Source organism: Penicillium psychrofluorescens (assembly GCF_964197705.1).
Source record: "Penicillium psychrofluorescens genome assembly, chromosome: 1".
Taxonomy (NCBI): Eukaryota; Fungi; Ascomycota; class Eurotiomycetes; order Eurotiales; family Aspergillaceae; genus Penicillium; species Penicillium psychrofluorescens.
This window is the reverse complement of record NC_133439.1, coordinates 1,089,850-1,108,005: the sequence shown is the minus strand read 5'-3', so window position 1 is coordinate 1,108,005 and position 18,156 is coordinate 1,089,850. Positions and strand designations below refer to the sequence as shown.

Below are 18,156 nucleotides of genomic sequence, written 5' to 3'. Positions count from 1 at the left end.
GTCCGTGGAGACAAGTGATAAGTGCAATTCAAGTCCTGTGCTACAGAGACCCACTGTTCGGCGATCATGAGGATAGTGGTTTGTATATGAACACAAGGCGTGGGGTTTGCATCTCGGGTCTGCACGAAAAGCTTAGGGTTTTCGCGCGTGGCTTTAATCAAATAACCTCATCTCGCATCGGCGTCTAGCATTCATCATCCCAGATATATATGTGTCCCTCGAGCGCTGTAGTATGTACATGCATGATCATGATTGCCAGAACCGACGACAATAGTACCTGTCGTACCGTGCCTGGCCCAGACAGACCCGTGTTTGTCACGATGAACCAATTGGAAGACTCCGGATCGCCCGAGGGCGCACACCTCCCATAATCTGGTTCGCGCAGACCTCGAGAAGGAGAGCGAAACGGTTCGCGAGGAGGAGATAGAGTAGCAGAACGAGCATCGAAATAGACTAGGGATATGTTTCAGAATAAGTCTCTGCCTGGCTGTCTATTTTGGGCATCCGGGACGAGGAACCAATGGGGTGGATGGACCATGGAAGGCGACCAGGGACTGACGAGTATGGCCTCGTACCCTCTCGGACTTTTTCTGTCCTTTTCTCTCTCCGATAAAACCCAGTCCTTGCCCACTCTTGGTTCCTTTTTGTCACCAAGTCCATCATCCACGATCAAAATCCTCTCCATAGGCGCAGTTTCTCCCAGATACCCAGCATCAGTCTCTCTCGGACACTCGACCCCTCTCCGCGGTGTCTCACTTCCACCAGACCCTATTGACGCCGTGTTTCTCCAGCGCAGTCTCTCGATCAAGACTATCAACATCGACAATCCATCTCTTGGCACCCCCAATCGCTAGGCTCCACATCGGCCGTCAAAGCTGGGGGGCAGATCACACCCGTTTCATCGGACACTAGAGGAAGACGGTGGACCTCCGCTAAACTAAAAATGGCGGCCCCCCAACAACAACCAGCCTCTCCCTCCCGCCGGAATCGCGGTTTCAGTCTCAAATCAGACTCCAAATCACACCGGTCCAACACCTCCGGCCACCACAGTCAACCCTCCGAGTCACCGTCTGAGAAGGAACGCCGCCTGCTACACACCAAGGCCGATCCCCTGGTCGCCATGAACGAAGCACAGCCCAGTACGTCACCGCGCTCCGTCCTCCCACGTGGTGGTGATCCCGCGCGGTCGCATTCCTGGCGAACTGACTGACTCCTGAGCATAGTGAACGTCGCCCTGGAGAAGTCCAATCTGGGTTCCTTGCGAGAAATACAGCACAAGGATCAATACGGGAATCCAATCAGTGGGTTTTGGGTCGCATTTCGATTGCGGTGTTTTGGCGCTGACGCAGAAGTGTTCTAGCGGACCCCGACCTGTCGAATCCCACGCGGCCGCGCCTCGAGCGCCCGTTGGATACAATCCGCTCGTTTGAGGCCGCCATCTATGGGACCTACAATAGTAATCGCATGTCATTTGCGCGCACCGGTATGTTGAATTGCTGCGTTTTTGCCCCCTGGAGCTTCGAATCGCTGATTTTGCGGTCCTAGACGACGCATCGCAAGTAGGAGACTATAGCCGGCGGACGAGTTATTATGGCGGTAATAATTACAACAGTGGTAAGCCAACTCCCCAGCCATCTACTCGCTCTGTGGCTAACTCCCATCTCCAGCTCCACTGAGCCAGATGAACAGAGGATACACCGACCAGAGCTACTACGGCGGCGGCGGTCGGGGCACACAGTCGCGCCCGGACAGCCTTATCGACGGCTACCAGAATGGAGGAGGGCCAGCAGCAGACAGCAACTACTACCCATACCAGAACAACCAGAACGGGCGCTCACGGCCGCGCCAGTACTCGCGCATGTCCTCCGAGCAGGCCTCACATGCAAACAACGGACAGTCCGGCTACCCCCAGCAAGGCTACCAGCGCTCCTACGACAACGTTGCCGCGGTGTCTGGCTCCGGCTACACAGATTCCTACGGCCAGTCGACAGACCCGAGCTCGATGAACAGTTCCCTGGACCAGTTGCAGCAGCAGGCTATGCAGCAATACCGCATGGACGAGCGTGTATATGCCGATACCAATGGCTATGGTTACCAGGGCGGAGGAGGGTACGGCCAAAGCCCCCCTTATAACGCCAATGGCAACGCAAACGGCAAGTCTCTCCCCTCGCCGCCAGTGCCGGCCCACGATCCCAGCTACTGGGGCGGCCCCGTAGGCGGATCGTCTGCACCATCGGCCGCGCCACAGAAGAATTATCTGCGCAAGAACACCAGCACGAACCAACCGACGTCCCCCAACGACAAACGGAAGAGCTGGTTCAAGCGCAGGTTCAGCAGGGACTAGTTCTTGTCAATTCCTCGATTGGCGGATGGGATGTACTATTCTTGTCTCTTCTTTCTGGTGGCGTTTTTTTGTCTCTGTCTGCTTGTCTTGTCTTTTCTTTGTTTTCATGCACAGAAGTTTTTGGGCGATTCGGTCGTTTTTGCTGCGAGTCATGCTTTCATGATGTTATGAGGACATATGCAACTATGGGAATGGAATGGAACAGCGGGTGGGTATAGGACTTGGGTTTTGTGTTTTGCGTTTCTTGTCTTTTGTTTCCAGCGTGTTCCCTGGAAGGGTTTGCCTGAGGGCATGATTTAATTAACATGGATCGCTGAATGCGTCCAGGTCTGTTGATGTTGACCTGCCCTCTGGGTGGATATTTGTCGCTGGTGTACTGTCTATGGAACTTATACCACCTACTTACTTATACTCGATCTATTTTATCGTATGTAGTGCACATGGAATCGATGGAATTTACCACTTTCTTCACGGAGCAATCACAAGATCTCGAAGTCACCGCGACAGGAACAAATCAATTGGGAATCACGTTCAACGGTAAGACAAAGTGAGGTTCGATCTACTTCTACTTCTTCCCCAGCAGCTTATGCTTCAACTTATCCGCCAGCCCCTCATGCGCGGGATTCTTCTTCCGCTCCTTCTCCTTGCGCTGCTCTTCATCAAGGTGGACGTTTCCCTGACCGCCGCGCTATATTCACTATCAGCAGCGAAGTCCTTCTTTTGGGGGAAAAATGGTATAATGAAAAGGAGGAATTAAGGAAGAAATTGACTCACGCCCGTGTGGTACACTTCATCGGTGGAGTTCCGCATCGCCAGCTCCGGGATCATCTCGGCGTCGTGCGGTGGTCTGGAGGTTGGGCGGACGCTGGGGGAGCCGATGTTGCCGACGCCGCCGCGCTTGTTTTTGTGTTAGTATTGGCATTGCAGAAAGGAAAGGATGGGGAGGTATGCGTAAGGGTGAGGTAGGGTGGGGTAGATGGGGTGGTGTATAGAGGAATCCTTACGCCGGCAGAGTAGGCGCCATCGCCCTGGTCACCGTACACGCCCTCGCGGACGATCTCGCCATCGACGTATCTGAGAGACACCGAGTAGTTAATAGTTGTCGGGTTTCATTTGTGGGGATGGCATTCGAGAATGAGACGGGACTGGACTGGACTGGACTGGACATACTGCGTCGGATCGTGGCCGATATTTCCCTGGCCTGGATGATGATGGCGCGATTAGTACCACAGAATCCTTTTTGATATAGGAAGAGACAAGATATGAAATACCTCCTCGACCATGCGAGACCATTGGCTCTTGTTCGCCCATGCTGAATGCTTTCTATTGTCTCTGCGAGAGAGAGCTTATCGGAAGTGGGGTGGGAGGAATGCGGATGAGCGATAAGATGCAGGTACGTCCAGGAATCGCGGGAAGGGAAAGGGAGATAAGATCGGTGGGATGAGCGACACTTTAATACGTTCTGTTTCAAAGGCCCGAACGAGAAGAGATCGCGGAAACACAGTGACAAGCTCGCTGGTGGTCGATAAGACGATAGATAACAATTGGTGGGCGCGGTGACTAACCGATAGCGCGCTTGGCAGATGTAATTGATTGTCGGGATGCCAGCAGGGGAGTTTGGTATTCTTGGCATTAGGCCTTCGATGCAGCTATGGGAATTATTCTCGGCCGTGCCATTTACTTCAGTGCAGCGTTCATTGGAAGAATTGAAATCAAATCGTAACCATTATGTAGCCCAGCTAAGTTGACTAGAACTCAGCTGACCACCAGTAGTACATAAATCACGTCAAGGCCGCTGTCTGCCAGGAAGTCCCCGTTCTCATAGGAGTGGTAAAGCTGCGAAGAAGGGGCTTGGCCCGTACCGTTTCCATCGAGATCGTATTGCTCACACTAAGGTCCCGTAACCATCAAGGGGCCAGGTTTGGATGGTGCCATCAATGTCCGCTGTAACCGCGCCGCAGACGTTGTAGATGATATACAGTAGTCTTAGCTAGAAAAGTTAAGAGAAAATCAATATTGGAGATCCGCATCAAAGAAATAGGTCAAGCAGAGCTTACCTCTTTGGTGATTATGTTCTCCAAATTGACGAGAGACGTGTCTTTCCATAGGTCATAGAGAGCATCCAGATCACAAAATGGAAGGGTCATAATAAGTTCATCTGGCGATTGAAAGGCGTTCGACATGATTTGTTGTGCCGTTGCATTGCTGAAGTACTTACCAAACCCATACTTCACCTGAGTCGCATTGGCAGCCTGGGCCACGCCCAACATGTTGAGACCATATTTCCCCAATACATTATCATCGGCACCATAGATTGGTGTGGTATCCGAGTAACTAATGCCAATAATACCAAAAAAGTACGCTGTATCCCCGTCGCAGACCCTTTGGAACCCTTTTGTCAATTGGATGTCACAGGGAGCACCTGTAAGGCCAATGATGTCGGTCGACAATTTGACGATTATCACGTTCTGGCTCTGCCACAGAAATGAGATGGACGCGTCCCACATTCTGCTCACTGCCGTTTGGTACATGGACAGATCTTCGCCGGTGCCAACACTGCTGCTAGCGAATGCACCACCATGTAAAATCGAGGCGAGGCTATTGTCGGCACTCATGTAGTAATAATTGTTCGTCGGATCATTCGTCGCGGGATCAGTGAGGACTTGGGTAGCAGTGTTATTGATACTCTCGATAGTGCTGTTGATTTGGGCAATGACATAAGTCTCGACGTCTGCTAAGGAGTTGAGTTCATTTTGCACCCTAGTGAGGGAATTGAGATTAGCGGGAAACAATCCAATCCAAGAGCTTTGATCAACGAACACTGCCTCTGCACTTGGTAGCTGTCCAGTAACAATGCCATTCGCCATTGTATCTCCTCCGCTGGATACTCCAGCCGCTCCGCTGATCAGGAGGGCTGAGGACGCTATGCCAGGGAGAAGTTCAATGGCCATGGCAAATCCACCACTGAGAGCACCGAGAAGTCCAGCCATCAGAGTCAGGACCCATGTGTCACTCTAGAAGAAGGGATGAGTGAGGATATCCTTTTGTCACTTTCCAAGGTCTCTGGAGCTTACCGTGGGAAGTTTTGTTGGTAAAAAATCGTTGACTAGGGCACCCGCCTGCCCACCAAACTGGGTCCTGGTCCAAGCGAATGCTGCGATGACTTCGTCCACCCAATTATGCCAGGTCTCAATGGCATACAGAACATAGAAATACCGAGCACGTGAGGCATCACAATGAACTAAATTTACCTCGCAAGCTTGGTCACCCTCTAGGTTGCTGTATGTTGCAAGCCAGCCATATCAGCAATCAATATATTCGACAAGGCATGAGAAGACGTACAAGCCGCATGAGAATTGGGATATTCCATTAACCTTGGACTCTATAAGCTCGAGGAAGGTGCCTGTGTTGCCCTCAGGGATATTTTGCGCTCTATATTAAATTTGTGAGTTAGACGGCTTCGAAAAGAGAGTCTCCTTTCGGAGCTGGAAAGATTCACTCACAATTCGTCCAGAAAGTCATCCATCTTAGCATCATCCCATGCTTGATTCGTTCGACCCCCTTCCTCACACAACGCAGACCAAGTAGCCTCAACCGCGGTTGTAGACGAAGGAGCTTTGATAGTCTGCGTGGACGATGATGAAGCTGCATCTTTCACACATACAATAAGCTCTTTCACGCCGAGGCCATCGCAGGTGGCCACTGTAGCACCAAAAACAGGGAAGCCCAATTTGTCCTTGCCATACTGGTTTGTGCAGGAAGCACTCCAGCCATCACATCCCCACGTATTTGCGTTCGAGTCATATGAACACCCATTTAGGGAGTTCGGATCCCCGTAGTCGGTGCCATAATATAGATTCGGCAGCGAAACGTTATCATCGGCGTTTGTAACTGTTTTGGTCGAGTTTGCCCCATTGCACCAGTCGGGCTTCTGGTCTTTAGGGACCCAGTATGTTAGCCACTTAGTTTTATTGTCCGCTATCCACGCGTTAGTACCGATTTCGGCAACGATGATTGATGGAGCTGCCGATGCGTTAGAACTACTAGTAGCAGAGGTGCTTCCAGAAGTTCTCGTAGGCGAAGCTTTAGGGCGAAGCGGAGTCGACGCAGGTCCCGATATCAACCTCTTCCCTGGGAGAGCAGAGGCGGGCGAGAAAAATACCGCGACAAGTACGTGGAAGTATAGTAGAAACCGCAACATGATTCTGTCAATAATAGTAAATTATATTATTTCACAAGGCATGTGTGGGGTGGGTCTTATATGTGTTGTATAGAATATCGCTGTTGTCTTGAAATGCAACTCCGTGGCCCCCCGGAGGCCTCTGTCCCCGCAACCCCTGGTCCCCGCAATCTCATTTCAGATCACTGCAATGATCACGCGATGAGTGCTAAAGCATCTCAGGCACTGATATAGGACTAGCGGGTTGGCGTGGAGGCAGACCAACTGTGTATATGCATGAAAGGATTGTTTGCTGTGGGGACTTATAATCCTGACAGTTTCACATGTACCTACCCGTAATCGCGGAGGCCTAGGCATAGAATTGCACGGTAAGATGTAGCCGTTTCTTAATACTTGCGCAGGGATTCTACATATTTGGAGTCGTCTTGGGCCACGTTTAAAAGTCTTGTCAGTCAGCACTATCCCTCCGGAATTTGATGCTACTCATCCTTGCCCAGGTTTGGATATATCCGCCCCCAAGTCGGGTCTCTGTAGCTGGAGGCTGTGGTGGAGCGGTTGGGTCTAACTTGGGGCCGAGTACCTCGAGTTTATTTCCGGAATCTTTGTTGGCGTGTGTAGTACTGTTATAAAAGCACTAACTACCTTGGCAAGAACACTTGACACTGGATTTTTCGAAGGATTGAATCCAACGCATTAGTAGACTCCACTGTACCTCGCTATCGAGGACGGCTCGAGCTATTCTTATGCTGCGAAGGCGATACATTTTGACCTAAATATGAGATATAATTTGCCGGAGGACAACAGATCCAGTATTGCAGTTCAAGGTGTCACTCCGAAGATCATTTCTTATCCTTTGGCAGTCAATTGATTTATTTTATCGATTCTTGGCATATATCTGGAAACGTTGATATGTTACATCAGAGGGCCAAAAGCACGGCCAAAAGCACTGCGTGTTCGGCTTTAGCCGATGCGTTTCCATAAGATCTAGATTCGTCCATATACCCCAGATGAATCGACTGAAATTCACTCAATTTATGTAGGCATTGTGATATCAAACCGAACATGAATACCTATTGCCAAAGCAGATATTGTACATTTGATCAATCTGTGTACTCATCCCATTTCACCAACTCCAAAGAAAACACATATAAATAACTTCCCCAACTTAAGTCGCATCCGTGGTCATCGAAATCGAAAATCTCGCCCCGCGCCCCGGGTTGCGCCGAATCCTCCTCGGCTTCGCCCGCTGCTTGCCCTCGGCACTATTATACGAAGTCCACGATAGCGTCTCCTCGCTACCCACCGACTCCTCCAGCCCCTCGTAGTCGAGATCCATTTGCACAGGCAGCTCTCCACTAGTTCTACTACCATCTCCACCGCCACTTGGGGAGGAGACGTCTCGAGAGCCAGAGCCAGACGGTGTCCTTATGCCTAAAGAAGACAAACTAGACGTGGCCGTTAGATTATTAGACCCGGAGCTAAGGTTATCATTAGCAACACTAGCACTAGCATTAGTGGTACATAGTAGGTCTGCATTCTGGGGCCGAAACGTGGGTCTACTGTAGTAAAACGCACCTATCAAATTTGATCTAGCCTTGTAAGTTAATTAGGGTAATCCACAAGCGAGCGCCCCATTCAAGCGAGCGCCCCATCCAAGGGAGCGCCTCACCCCAGTCGTGAAACTTTTGCACGCTCTAGTCATTCCCGACGGGGATGAAACGGCATGTTGACATGCCTACTGCACTGTGCACACGATCACGCAGCTACGCCACTATTCTCGGCTTATGATCGTCTTCGTCAGCCATTATCAGGATCGGAAACCTGCATGAAAGAACAGGCCGTGTACGCGGCGGAAAAACGTTCGACTGGAGCGCGGATGCCAGGGTAGATGTTGCATGGAAAGCCATCGCAAAAGTATAATCTTAGATAACTAAGGAAGTTTGGATTGTGATATCTTTGGACTCGACTACAATCCAAAGCATCGTATTCCTGTGGCCCTATGATACCTCGGGCCACAATATCCTACGTACCGGGATCACAAGACGTCTGTTCGAATAATGGCGTTCGAATAATGGCGATAAAACTACAGTAACAGAGACGATTGCGCATTAGTGATGCATGAGAGTCAGCCGGTCAGGTGACCATAGGAGATACGCTCACGTGTCGGTCTGAAAAATCGCCAATGTCAGTTTTTGGTACTAGATCAGTCAACATTTTCGACATCACGTGCCAGGAGTATGGCTTAGGTTTACGGGAGGCGCTCCCTTTTAGGAATATCATCGATTTACTCTATCCATTAGCTTCAGTGTAAAAGACAACACAGTGTTTCGCTATCTCCACCATACATTCTCCCACCATATTTTCAAAAGAATATCCGACTTTACAAAGAGTCCTTTCATTTCAGCTGGTTTTAGGTGGTGGTTGGAAGATGGATCCACCAAGCCAGAAAGAGACAACGTCGCTACAACCTCATGCGCCCACTATGAGGGTGGCTGCGAAAGCTCTAGCTGACAAGAATATCCCCGTGGTGGAGTACGGGCAACAAATACAGTGGCGCCATGGAGACCCCGTGGTCCTTCTAGTAAGCAACAAAACCTTGCGGATTTCGCCATTCTAGTCCTTGGGCACTGCTAACTTCTTGAGTCCTAGCTTGTCGAGTGGGCAGTCCCCGATGAACTGCTCTCACTTTCATCACAAATTCTATCAGACCAAGGTTTCTCCTGTGCGCCCCCATCCACAAGAGTCACTGACAGATACGGACAATGGGAGCGAGCTTGCATCATCCACAAGTTGGATGAGAGTAGTCCAGTATATCTCTACCCACTGTCATTTGTCGGCATTGCGCTCCAAGACACTTTCGAAGTCGCATCTACCTTTGATCGCATGCGAACGATCTTGACGCCCAAACCCCCTATGTATATGGGTTCGTTGATTCATCATCTTCTGAACCACCCGCTTGGCGATAGCTTCAGACTTCGAGTAAAAGATGATCTACTGTCTTTCATATCCTTTTATATCTTGCGCGACAAGCCGCTGAATACAAAGGAGTATGGCTGCGACGACGATGAGAGCGAAGAAGATTTTCAGAAAAGAGTTGAAGATGCAGTTAGGGAGATGAAAACTTGGGATTGGGGCGCTGGTGGAAGTAACTATCTGTGCACTGCAGAATCTGTCGTTCGAGACTGTCGGTCTATTGAGCAGCTATCTAATTGTTGATGAATGCCAAATCCTCCGCTTTCAACGTGGTTTCAAGCAAAGGGCGAATTGTAGCATGCATTCGGTGCAACTTGCGAACCCCAGAGAGTAGCTCCTGCTCTGGTTTTTCCGAGTAACCCTCGAAGTCAATGTAAAGATCATTTTTAGCGAGCCAATTCAAGAGTACTTCAATGTCCTGAACGTCGCTCTCTGCCTTCCTTATGCTTTGAGGACGGGTGGATTCGGCCAGGAAGGACCATCTCTTGATCTTCGTGAGGATGAGGACCGAGGGTGCAACGATAGGGACTGAAGTCGGATGATTAGCGGCAACTCGCTCTAGTAGAGAATACAAAGGCAAAAATGGCACTAACTTGGGGTCTCATGAATACGCCTTGGTCGGTCGTTGGCAGTAACCAAGGTCGTTGGCAGTAACAAAGAGAATAGAAACTGTATTTGCGTCGGGCAATTTCAACTGTCTAGTTTTGCCGCCACGAAGAAGCTCAATCGCAATGCTCTCGTCCCCGATCACGAAGACAAGTTTGTTGCTCTGGGACACTCTGAATCCGGAATGAGCCTGAAGAAGCAGGTTTCGGGCATCATTTGGGTCTGCATCAATGATGGCATCAATATCCTAGATCAAATTAGTTTGAAAGAGCGACAAGGTAGAGAAAAGGCGTACACTCGTCATCCTCACTCCACCAAGGAGGGACGTCGCATATCCGCCGATAAAGCCATGGCGAATATGGGAGCGAGCGAGAGCAGTTGTTACTTCTCTGGCAGCTACATCGAGGAAGCGGAAGGGGTCCTGGAGCACCTGCTCCTGGCGCTGCTCCATAACTCGAGCAAGCTCGTAAAATAGCGTTCGCGAGATGATAAGAAGGGCAGGATCAGAAGAAGCTGGTTGGGAAAATTTGAGTGATTGGAAAGAGGAAACCGGAGAGAGGGGGTCACAGGGCTGCTGAAGCGCAGTCGACGTGGTGCAGTTGAGAAAAGGAAGTTTGAAAAGGAAGAGAAAATCCAGGAAAGATACGTGGCTGGGGGTTAAGTGAGAGCAAACAAATGGAAGGTCCGTCTAGAGGGAAGGTACGCCTTATGTCCATCTATTCTGCGTCGACAAACATAGACCTAACATTGATGTTTCATTCGAGCAGACATTTCATCGCTAAGCGCGGATGCCAGGGTAGATGTTGCATGGAAAATCCATCGCAAAAACATAATCTTAGATAACTGAGGAAATTTGGATTGTGATATCTGTGGACCCGATTACAATCCAAAGCCTCGTCCGACAATCTTTAGTGCGGTTTTGAATAAAGTCTTTACTTTAATATCGACGCCTTTGGAACTCATGGTAATATTGACAACATGATAACTAAAACCATCTCATCATCAGAGCACACAGTCAGTTATAAAGAGGAAAAAAAAAGAGAAGTATACATGCAATAGCGCATGTATGGTGGTGGTCACCCAGGGTCGCCTAATCGGGCATAGGCGATCCCGCCGCTCTTTAGGCGGCTTTAGGCGGCAATTCAGGACCCTGAATACTCTTTACCCAAAATTGCCTGAAGGCTGAACCTCCGTAGTTGAATAGGTGTATTTTCCTATTCTAGTATAGGGGAAGTCTTAGCGATCTTGTAAAGATAAAACCTAGCGCTACGCCGCTAGGTGGCTATTGACCTATATTTTATTCTCTATCAGAAGTAGTTCTTAATACTCCTAAGTTAGTAGTTTTATAGATCTAGGTAATAGAGGCTTGTAGGTAATCTTTAGGTATGACTTAGTATTTTTCTAAGACTATCTTCTACTAACACGCCGAACCAAGCATGTCTCCTACGTACTCTGACGTCGAATTGTCGGACTAAGCACTAGAGGATGATAGTGACATATCCCGCGTGTCTTTTCGGCCGGACTACAGCGATAGCGATGTATCGGACGCCGATAAAGCCCTGGTTTCGACAACTCAGACTTCACCTAAGCCGTCACGGTCTCCTAAACACTATAACGGAGTCTCGCGTAGCTCCAAACCCTCCGTGCGTGGTCCCGTTCGCTCTGGGAATTTGCTAGATTTCAGTGACGATCCCAATGACGACACTAACGAGGACATTGCAAACATTCCTCTTGACTATGGGCGTTCCGAGAAAACTAAGGTTCGCGGGGTTCGAATTAAGCAACGCTAGCAGAAGTAGGCAAACCTTCAAACACTTGCCTTCCGATGCGTGCTGACATGACCAGGTACTACCGAGTAAAGGCTAAAAGCCCTGATTCGCTTTCGAAATGGAATGACCCGACGGAGGCTTTTCGTTAGGTCATCCCTAACAATGTACATCGGTTTCTCAACTACTGCCTGAAACTCAAGTATGGCTAAGATGGTAGGCATTTAAAGGGAACAAACAAAGCTAGCGCCCTTAAAGCCGACTAGAAGAGTTTCCGAGGCTACTTTCGAAGAATAACCCGAACTAGGATTAGCCCTAAAGATAGCGAAGAGATTAATATAGTAAGCTATACATCCTCCTCTTACGACATTCAAAGCTCACGAAACCTAGGGAATTCGGAAACTGATCGACAAATTCGGGCTTAATTAGCAAGAGCGAGGCAAAGAACCAGTCTATGTATAAAATCTGACCGAATTGAATGAGACCATTCTTCGAACCTAGGAAAGGCGATTTCATTTTGGATACGAGCGTATTCAAATGTGTCTCTTTAGCATGCTTAGCATCTATACCATGAATCGACTAAGTGCCCTACTTTCGTGAAAGCTCAAGCATCTACAATTCTCTATATAGAAGGATCCTTACGGTGGCCCTCCTATGCTTCTAGCGGAGATCAAGTCAGAGCACACGAAGCAGTTCCTCGGGTCTGAAGCCATATAGGTATACATTACTCCCTGATCCTAGTGTCGGCGATTGATTCTTTTTTTTTAGCAATACTTTTCCATTTCCTGAAATCATCGTTGACCCCTCTCTTGTTTTCAGCCCGCATGTATTCATCTATCATCTTTCTGTATCCAATCACCTGAAGCAAAGATATGATGCGGTGTGTGTGTCACGGCCTGAGGTAACTGAAGAATACCACGATAAGGGGCGAGAGAATGGTAGGCTACCCAGGATTCCGAGCTCCTAAGGTATAGGGGGGAAGAGAGCGAGAGAGCGAGAGTAGGGGAGATCATTTCATTAGGGGGGAAATCCAAGGGGAAATCGATCGTTCGGGTGGGGCGCCCTAGGGCCGGACCGCGGGCCCATGGACCAATGGGAACGCAGAGAAATGCAGGGATGGCAGGGTGCAATTGCTACTAAGGTACACACTTCCACCAACATTCTGAATAACCTCAAGATTGACTCAATCTGTCACAGTTGGGCACTGTTGAAGTCTAGTCGAGATTATCTATCACATGGACAGTTTGCCCATTTCTGGGAGCAAACATTGTTGTTTGGGGCGCAGTTGTCGTCACACGGTATCTTATCTGGGTCAGGACAGAAGTTCGGTGTCTGATTGGAAGGCGTGCATGTGCAGAACATCTGAGCGCCGACGGCTAGGCATGCCGGCCCTGGGGTCGGGAATGGTGACGGGAGGATCCTTCCGTTGCAGATACTGTGGTCGCATTGAGTCTCTCCTGCGGGGTCACACCAGATGTCTCCATTGCGGCCGTTAACCTCAGTGAATGATGGAGGAGAGATTGACGGTAGCTTCCGGTACATATCGTCACGGACTGCTTTGATGTCTGTTTTGGTTTGTGCATTAGTTAAGCAGTTGCCGGACGAGCTAGGAATACCTCTGCACTACGCAACATGCAATAAGGCGGCTGCGTCTCACTCACTGGCAAATCTCTCTAGGACATCTCCGTGATCAGGCTGCGCCGCGGTCATAGGAGACACTAGGGCTAGAAGCCCGGCCGCAAGGCTACGGCCACTTAATAAGATCATGGCTAACAAGAAAAAATATCGTCACTGACACATGTCGGGATACTCAGTCGGTGTCTTGAAGATAATATAGAACTATGAGCGTACGGGGTCCGTTTTGGGCAGTTTCATCCGAAAAGGATAGTTGCCCTTCTTCTGTGGGGTGGTGGCAGCACTCATGGTCAGGGGCGCGGGACAATGGGAGAGCTAAGTCTAGGAACGCCCGACACGCCCGACATTCCATGGGGCGAGAAACCGCCGAAGACAAAGTCGCCTTAATTCACTGGTGGTAACAGCGCTCATCGTCAGGGGGCCGCGGGACAATGGGAGAGCTAAGTCTAGGAACACCCGACACGCCCGACATTTCATGGGGCGAGAAACTGCCAAAAAAAATTCGCCCCAACTTAGCGGAGTAGTGGCAGTCGTTGCTAGCGGCAAGGAACAATAGGAGACAGTTGAACCCTGCGAATCCGTAACGTATTGCACGGTTGACAGTTTGCGGTCAGCTCCTGTCCCTGTACTCTATGACCTGAATCCTGCATTAGCCCAGAGCAAGGCTTTGGATCCTATCTTTTTAGGAACGTCCTGGACTGTGTCCCTGCGCAGTTCTTTTGATAACCTATCAGTATCTGCATATGCGTTTGCGCCTCACTGATATATCTACATACATATTGTCTTCTTTTACGAGGAGACGAAGGCTGATAATTACATTCTCAATTTCAGAGGGTTCGTTTCATTGCTCGGGATTAGGAACGACCGCGGGGCACTATATCACGTACCAGGACAGACCTCAACCAAAGATCACAGATCTCACAATGGTCAGAAATACTTTTCCGCCTCAAATATACAGAATTGGGAGTGTGCTGACTTTAGACCCCGTGCATAGGTTCGGCATAACGTAACACGACGTTCGAGAGGCTGCATCTATCTTTGGCTTCTTTTCATTCTCAGTGCTGCTTGTCTTGTTCAGCTTGCCCAGGGGGTTTCAAGCCCAATCCAGAAAAATAATCCCATCCTCCGACGTGCAAGGCAATTTTCTGGCGCTAGTTCCCATCATATTCTGCCAAGAGCTTTAAATCCAACATTTGTTGAACAAGGCGGCCGACTCATCGCCTCTCTCAATCACAGAAACTACCCTCCGCCATCGAGGTTCACGGATGTATCCGCAATCGAAGATGGCAACCAGGGGTGGGTAACTATTGATCTTGAGCCGTCATCGGGGGCTCTCTCATCAATTGCATCATTCTTGGACGCAAACTGCCTATCTTCTTCACCTAAAGATTACAAGACTCAAAACACCCGAAATGATCAGAACGCTCCAGGCACACCTAACAACGTGAGTGCAATGTGCTTTTATTTGTAATTTACCAGTCCGGCAATCTACGACAGGTGGGAATTGCCTTTTTACTATTTCATCTACTGAGATCTGCCGGGTGTATACAGTTGCTGTCTACTGGAGCACCAATGAAGAACATTTTCAATCTCGACGAGGGGACCATCCTTGTGGAGGATATTCTCAGCCCAAGTGCTGCTCCTGCGATTATCTTTGAACAGTATCAAGCTCAAGCCAAACTACTTGGTGGAGTGGAGGTCGCCCAGGAGTTGGGCTTGACAATGCCACCGCGAGATAGTTCTCGCTATGCCATCCCTGCACTCTCAAAATGGTCAGACATCGTTTTTTTGCAACTTCTGCGTTTGGAGGTCAACCCTCTTGTGGAACGCATTATCCAATATCATGTGAGTATTTCCTCTGCAGCTTCAAATAGTGACGATATGGGTGGCTGGCTCATGTTCCAATAAGTTCTGACACCACTAGATCACCAATCCGATCACGCAGGTAAGCCGCGCATAATTCTCGTTTTCTTAACGAAAGTGCTTTGCCGCTCTGTCAGGCAGCATTTCTGGAAGTCCACTATCTACTTGCTAGATTCATTATTGATTTGTTCACTGATTAACTGACAATCTCGTGCAGGGTCAAATCCGGGAAGCTCTGAGCACCGTAGGAAAGGGTCTGGAGGATGTTGATATTATCAATGGCCGCAGTGCGGTTGATTTCCCAGCCGACAGCGATGCCGCCAAGGCGCTGTTTAAGACACCTAACGGGAACGGTGGCTACTTCCTCTTCGCGCACCATCCAGATCAGCTAGGATTCAAGACCCTTGACAGAATCAGCGTCTTCACCACTCCGCGGTCTGCATCAGATGAACCCTCAACCTTAGGGGAGGATACCTCGGCATGGTACTACATGTCTGCGGAATTCAAAGATGCTTCTCTTCCTCTGCCTTCCGAGGGAAACTAATTACCTCTTCTTCTAATCAAAAAGCAAGACAATTATGATCTCAATCGATTATTGTTCTGGCTTCTCAATGCTGTCTATCACACATATAGTCATGAATCTTTTATTGCAAAAAGTAGAGGCATTAATCTACCATTAGCACAAATTCAATGTGGCTATGGGTGTCAGCATCGTATTTCCCCCACGTTATCTCCACATAGAGAATACACTGTGGGCCTAATTACTGCCTACTCTTATCATCATAGCCGACGCTACACCAAACATACAAAATTTCGTCAGGACTCATCTGCGGACGTCTATCCTCATTCTCCCACCATTTGACTCCTTGCTGAATATATCCAGGCTCATCTATTAGACCCAAGTCGCATAGGCGTTTTCTGTCCCATATTATCAGTCCCGATTCCATTATCGTATGGATAATCGCTGCTGTTGGTTTTACGTGGCGACTGCTGACGAGGTGCGTGAGAATACGACGCCCGTCAGATTGGCGTTTCGCTGCGCCGCGATGCTGTGACCAAAAATCCTCAATAACGTCGTCGTTGGAAGTATCCTCCAGTTTGCAGCCTAGATCTGCATGCCTTGGATAAGAAGGCATTCGCTCCAGAGCGACGAGTCCAGCTTGTGGGGATGCACTGCCTGTCCGTGGGAGCAGCCCTCCCGCAGCGCACACGTCTTCTAGCGTTGATGCAACCAAAGGAGCATCAGTTGCAAGTGGGAGCCACGACACCAATTTGCTAACAGGCCATAGTGAAACTGAATTCGAGGTATCGCTCGCGGTCCAGCGCAGCCACGGCGCGTGGATACGCACGTCAAGTGCCAGCTGAGTGAGCCATATGGCTCTCTGGACACGATAGCATTCTACCCAAGACGGGCCTCTGGTCCTAGCCGACTGAGGAACAGTCACAACCTTCCCTTTCGGCCACCCATCGGCCCTTGGAATCCGAGGCAGAGTTCCAGAAGCGAAATCAATAGTGCGGTCAGCAGCATGCTCAAGTATCAGCTTGGACGTCCGCCGAAGAAGCTCGGCAAGCACCAATGCTGCAAGCCTGCGTATATTGATCGCTGTGCTGACTAGGCCCATGTATACATGTGATGCTGCATCTCTTGGGAACCGTTCAGGCCTGGTTTCGACATCGAGTAGATTTTCGGCGTAGGTATTCCTGAAAGATTCCAGGGTAGTGAGGGATGTAGCAACCGGCTGGGTGCGTATGCGAGCAATAGAATGTAGGACATTGTGCAGCTCTGGATCGAGGGAGTTGCTAGCGATGGAATCCAGAACAATAGATCCATGATTCTGAAATGTCATGTATGCGACTGGCGAGGCGTGAATTATTGCCTCGACATCCTCAAACGTATCAAGTTGCTGGATGATCTGAAGGGGGAGAGGGGCCGGCAGGTGAGAGAAGGGATCCATTTTGATCATGGCTTGGTACGGATAAATATTGCTGGGGCTGGAATCCTCTGTGGTGGTTGCTTCCGGTCTGCTTCTATGGGTGCTCGCTGTTCCTTTGCAAGTCTGGAAGACCTCGGGGCTTACTGTACGAGCCTGCTGGGACCTGAGGCCGCCGGCCGCTCCCCGCCTTCTTTTTCGGGTTTTGGAACCGGCAGAGTTCTTAGTGTTGGCCCTCCCCTACGGGGGCGGTCTTGGAGCGCTCCCCCCCCCCCCAAAACCCATACACCAAGTCGATCCGAGATATTAAAAGTGAATTTTAAGCGTCCACATAATCTACCACACCCCAGCCCTGCGCTCATGGCAGTTGAAAAGCAGAGCTACAGTCCTCCCGCCTCCATTTTTGTACGCAGTTGTCTCTCTTCAGGCAACTAACAAACCCTGGATAAATTGTATCGCTTCTTCCAATTTCGACTTTCTCCAGTCGTCAAACCTCGATATGAGCACAGAAAATGACTCGGGGGCGGGCGCGGAGTCAGGCGCCGAAACGTCAACAACCCAAGGATTTACGAAGAGCGAATATACAATTTACCCCATAAATGGTCATAATACCGATGTCTATGAGGCACGAGTTTTCAGTGTTGTCCCCAAAGATAAAGTGTATACGTCAGCGGCGAAGCGTATAGGAGTTGTGTTTTGGGCCGTTTCCTTGACAGAGAGACAGGTTGAGGCTGTCCACGATACGGGTCATTTGATTCCAACAAGCTGAATGGGGCGGTCTGGTCTCTCGCAACTTTTTAAGTAGAATTTAATGTGGTGAAATATATTATATGGAGACAATCTGTAATTACTGAACCA

General features: G+C 49.5%; 4 protein-coding genes across 4 annotated transcripts; 2 read left to right on the top strand and 2 right to left on the bottom strand.

Moving 5' to 3' along the window:
- Positions 1-943: 943 nt before the first annotated feature.
- Positions 944-2,344, top strand: PFLUO_LOCUS390 (uncharacterized protein; the record flags this gene model as incomplete). Its single annotated transcript, XM_073781210.1, has 5 exons — positions 944-1,139; positions 1,224-1,301; positions 1,361-1,483; positions 1,546-1,614; positions 1,668-2,344. The coding sequence occupies 5 exons, from the start codon at positions 944-946 to the stop codon at positions 2,342-2,344; spliced, it is 1,143 nt and encodes a 380-aa protein (XP_073634488.1).
- Positions 2,345-2,909: 565 nt separating this feature from the next.
- PFLUO_LOCUS389 (uncharacterized protein) lies at positions 2,910-5,695 on the bottom strand (the record flags this gene model as incomplete). The annotated part of the gene is made up of 8 exons (XM_073781199.1): positions 2,910-3,032; positions 3,119-3,241; positions 3,349-3,418; positions 4,234-4,334; positions 4,402-5,104; positions 5,165-5,358; positions 5,419-5,532; positions 5,687-5,695. 8 exons carry the CDS (start codon positions 5,693-5,695, stop codon positions 2,910-2,912), a joined length of 1,437 nt encoding a protein of 478 aa, XP_073634487.1.
- Positions 5,696-10,098: 4,403 nt separating this feature from the next.
- Positions 10,099-10,407, bottom strand: PFLUO_LOCUS388 (uncharacterized protein; the record flags this gene model as incomplete). The annotated part of the gene is made up of 2 exons (XM_073781188.1): positions 10,099-10,350; positions 10,399-10,407. 2 exons carry the CDS (start codon positions 10,405-10,407, stop codon positions 10,099-10,101), a joined length of 261 nt encoding a protein of 86 aa, XP_073634486.1.
- A 4,669-nt stretch (positions 10,408-15,076) lies between these two features.
- PFLUO_LOCUS387 (uncharacterized protein) lies at positions 15,077-15,911 on the top strand (the record flags this gene model as incomplete). The annotated part of the gene is made up of 3 exons (XM_073781177.1): positions 15,077-15,349; positions 15,429-15,449; positions 15,585-15,911. The coding sequence occupies 3 exons, from the start codon at positions 15,077-15,079 to the stop codon at positions 15,909-15,911; spliced, it is 621 nt and encodes a 206-aa protein (XP_073634485.1).
- Positions 15,912-18,156: the final 2,245 nt, after the last annotated feature.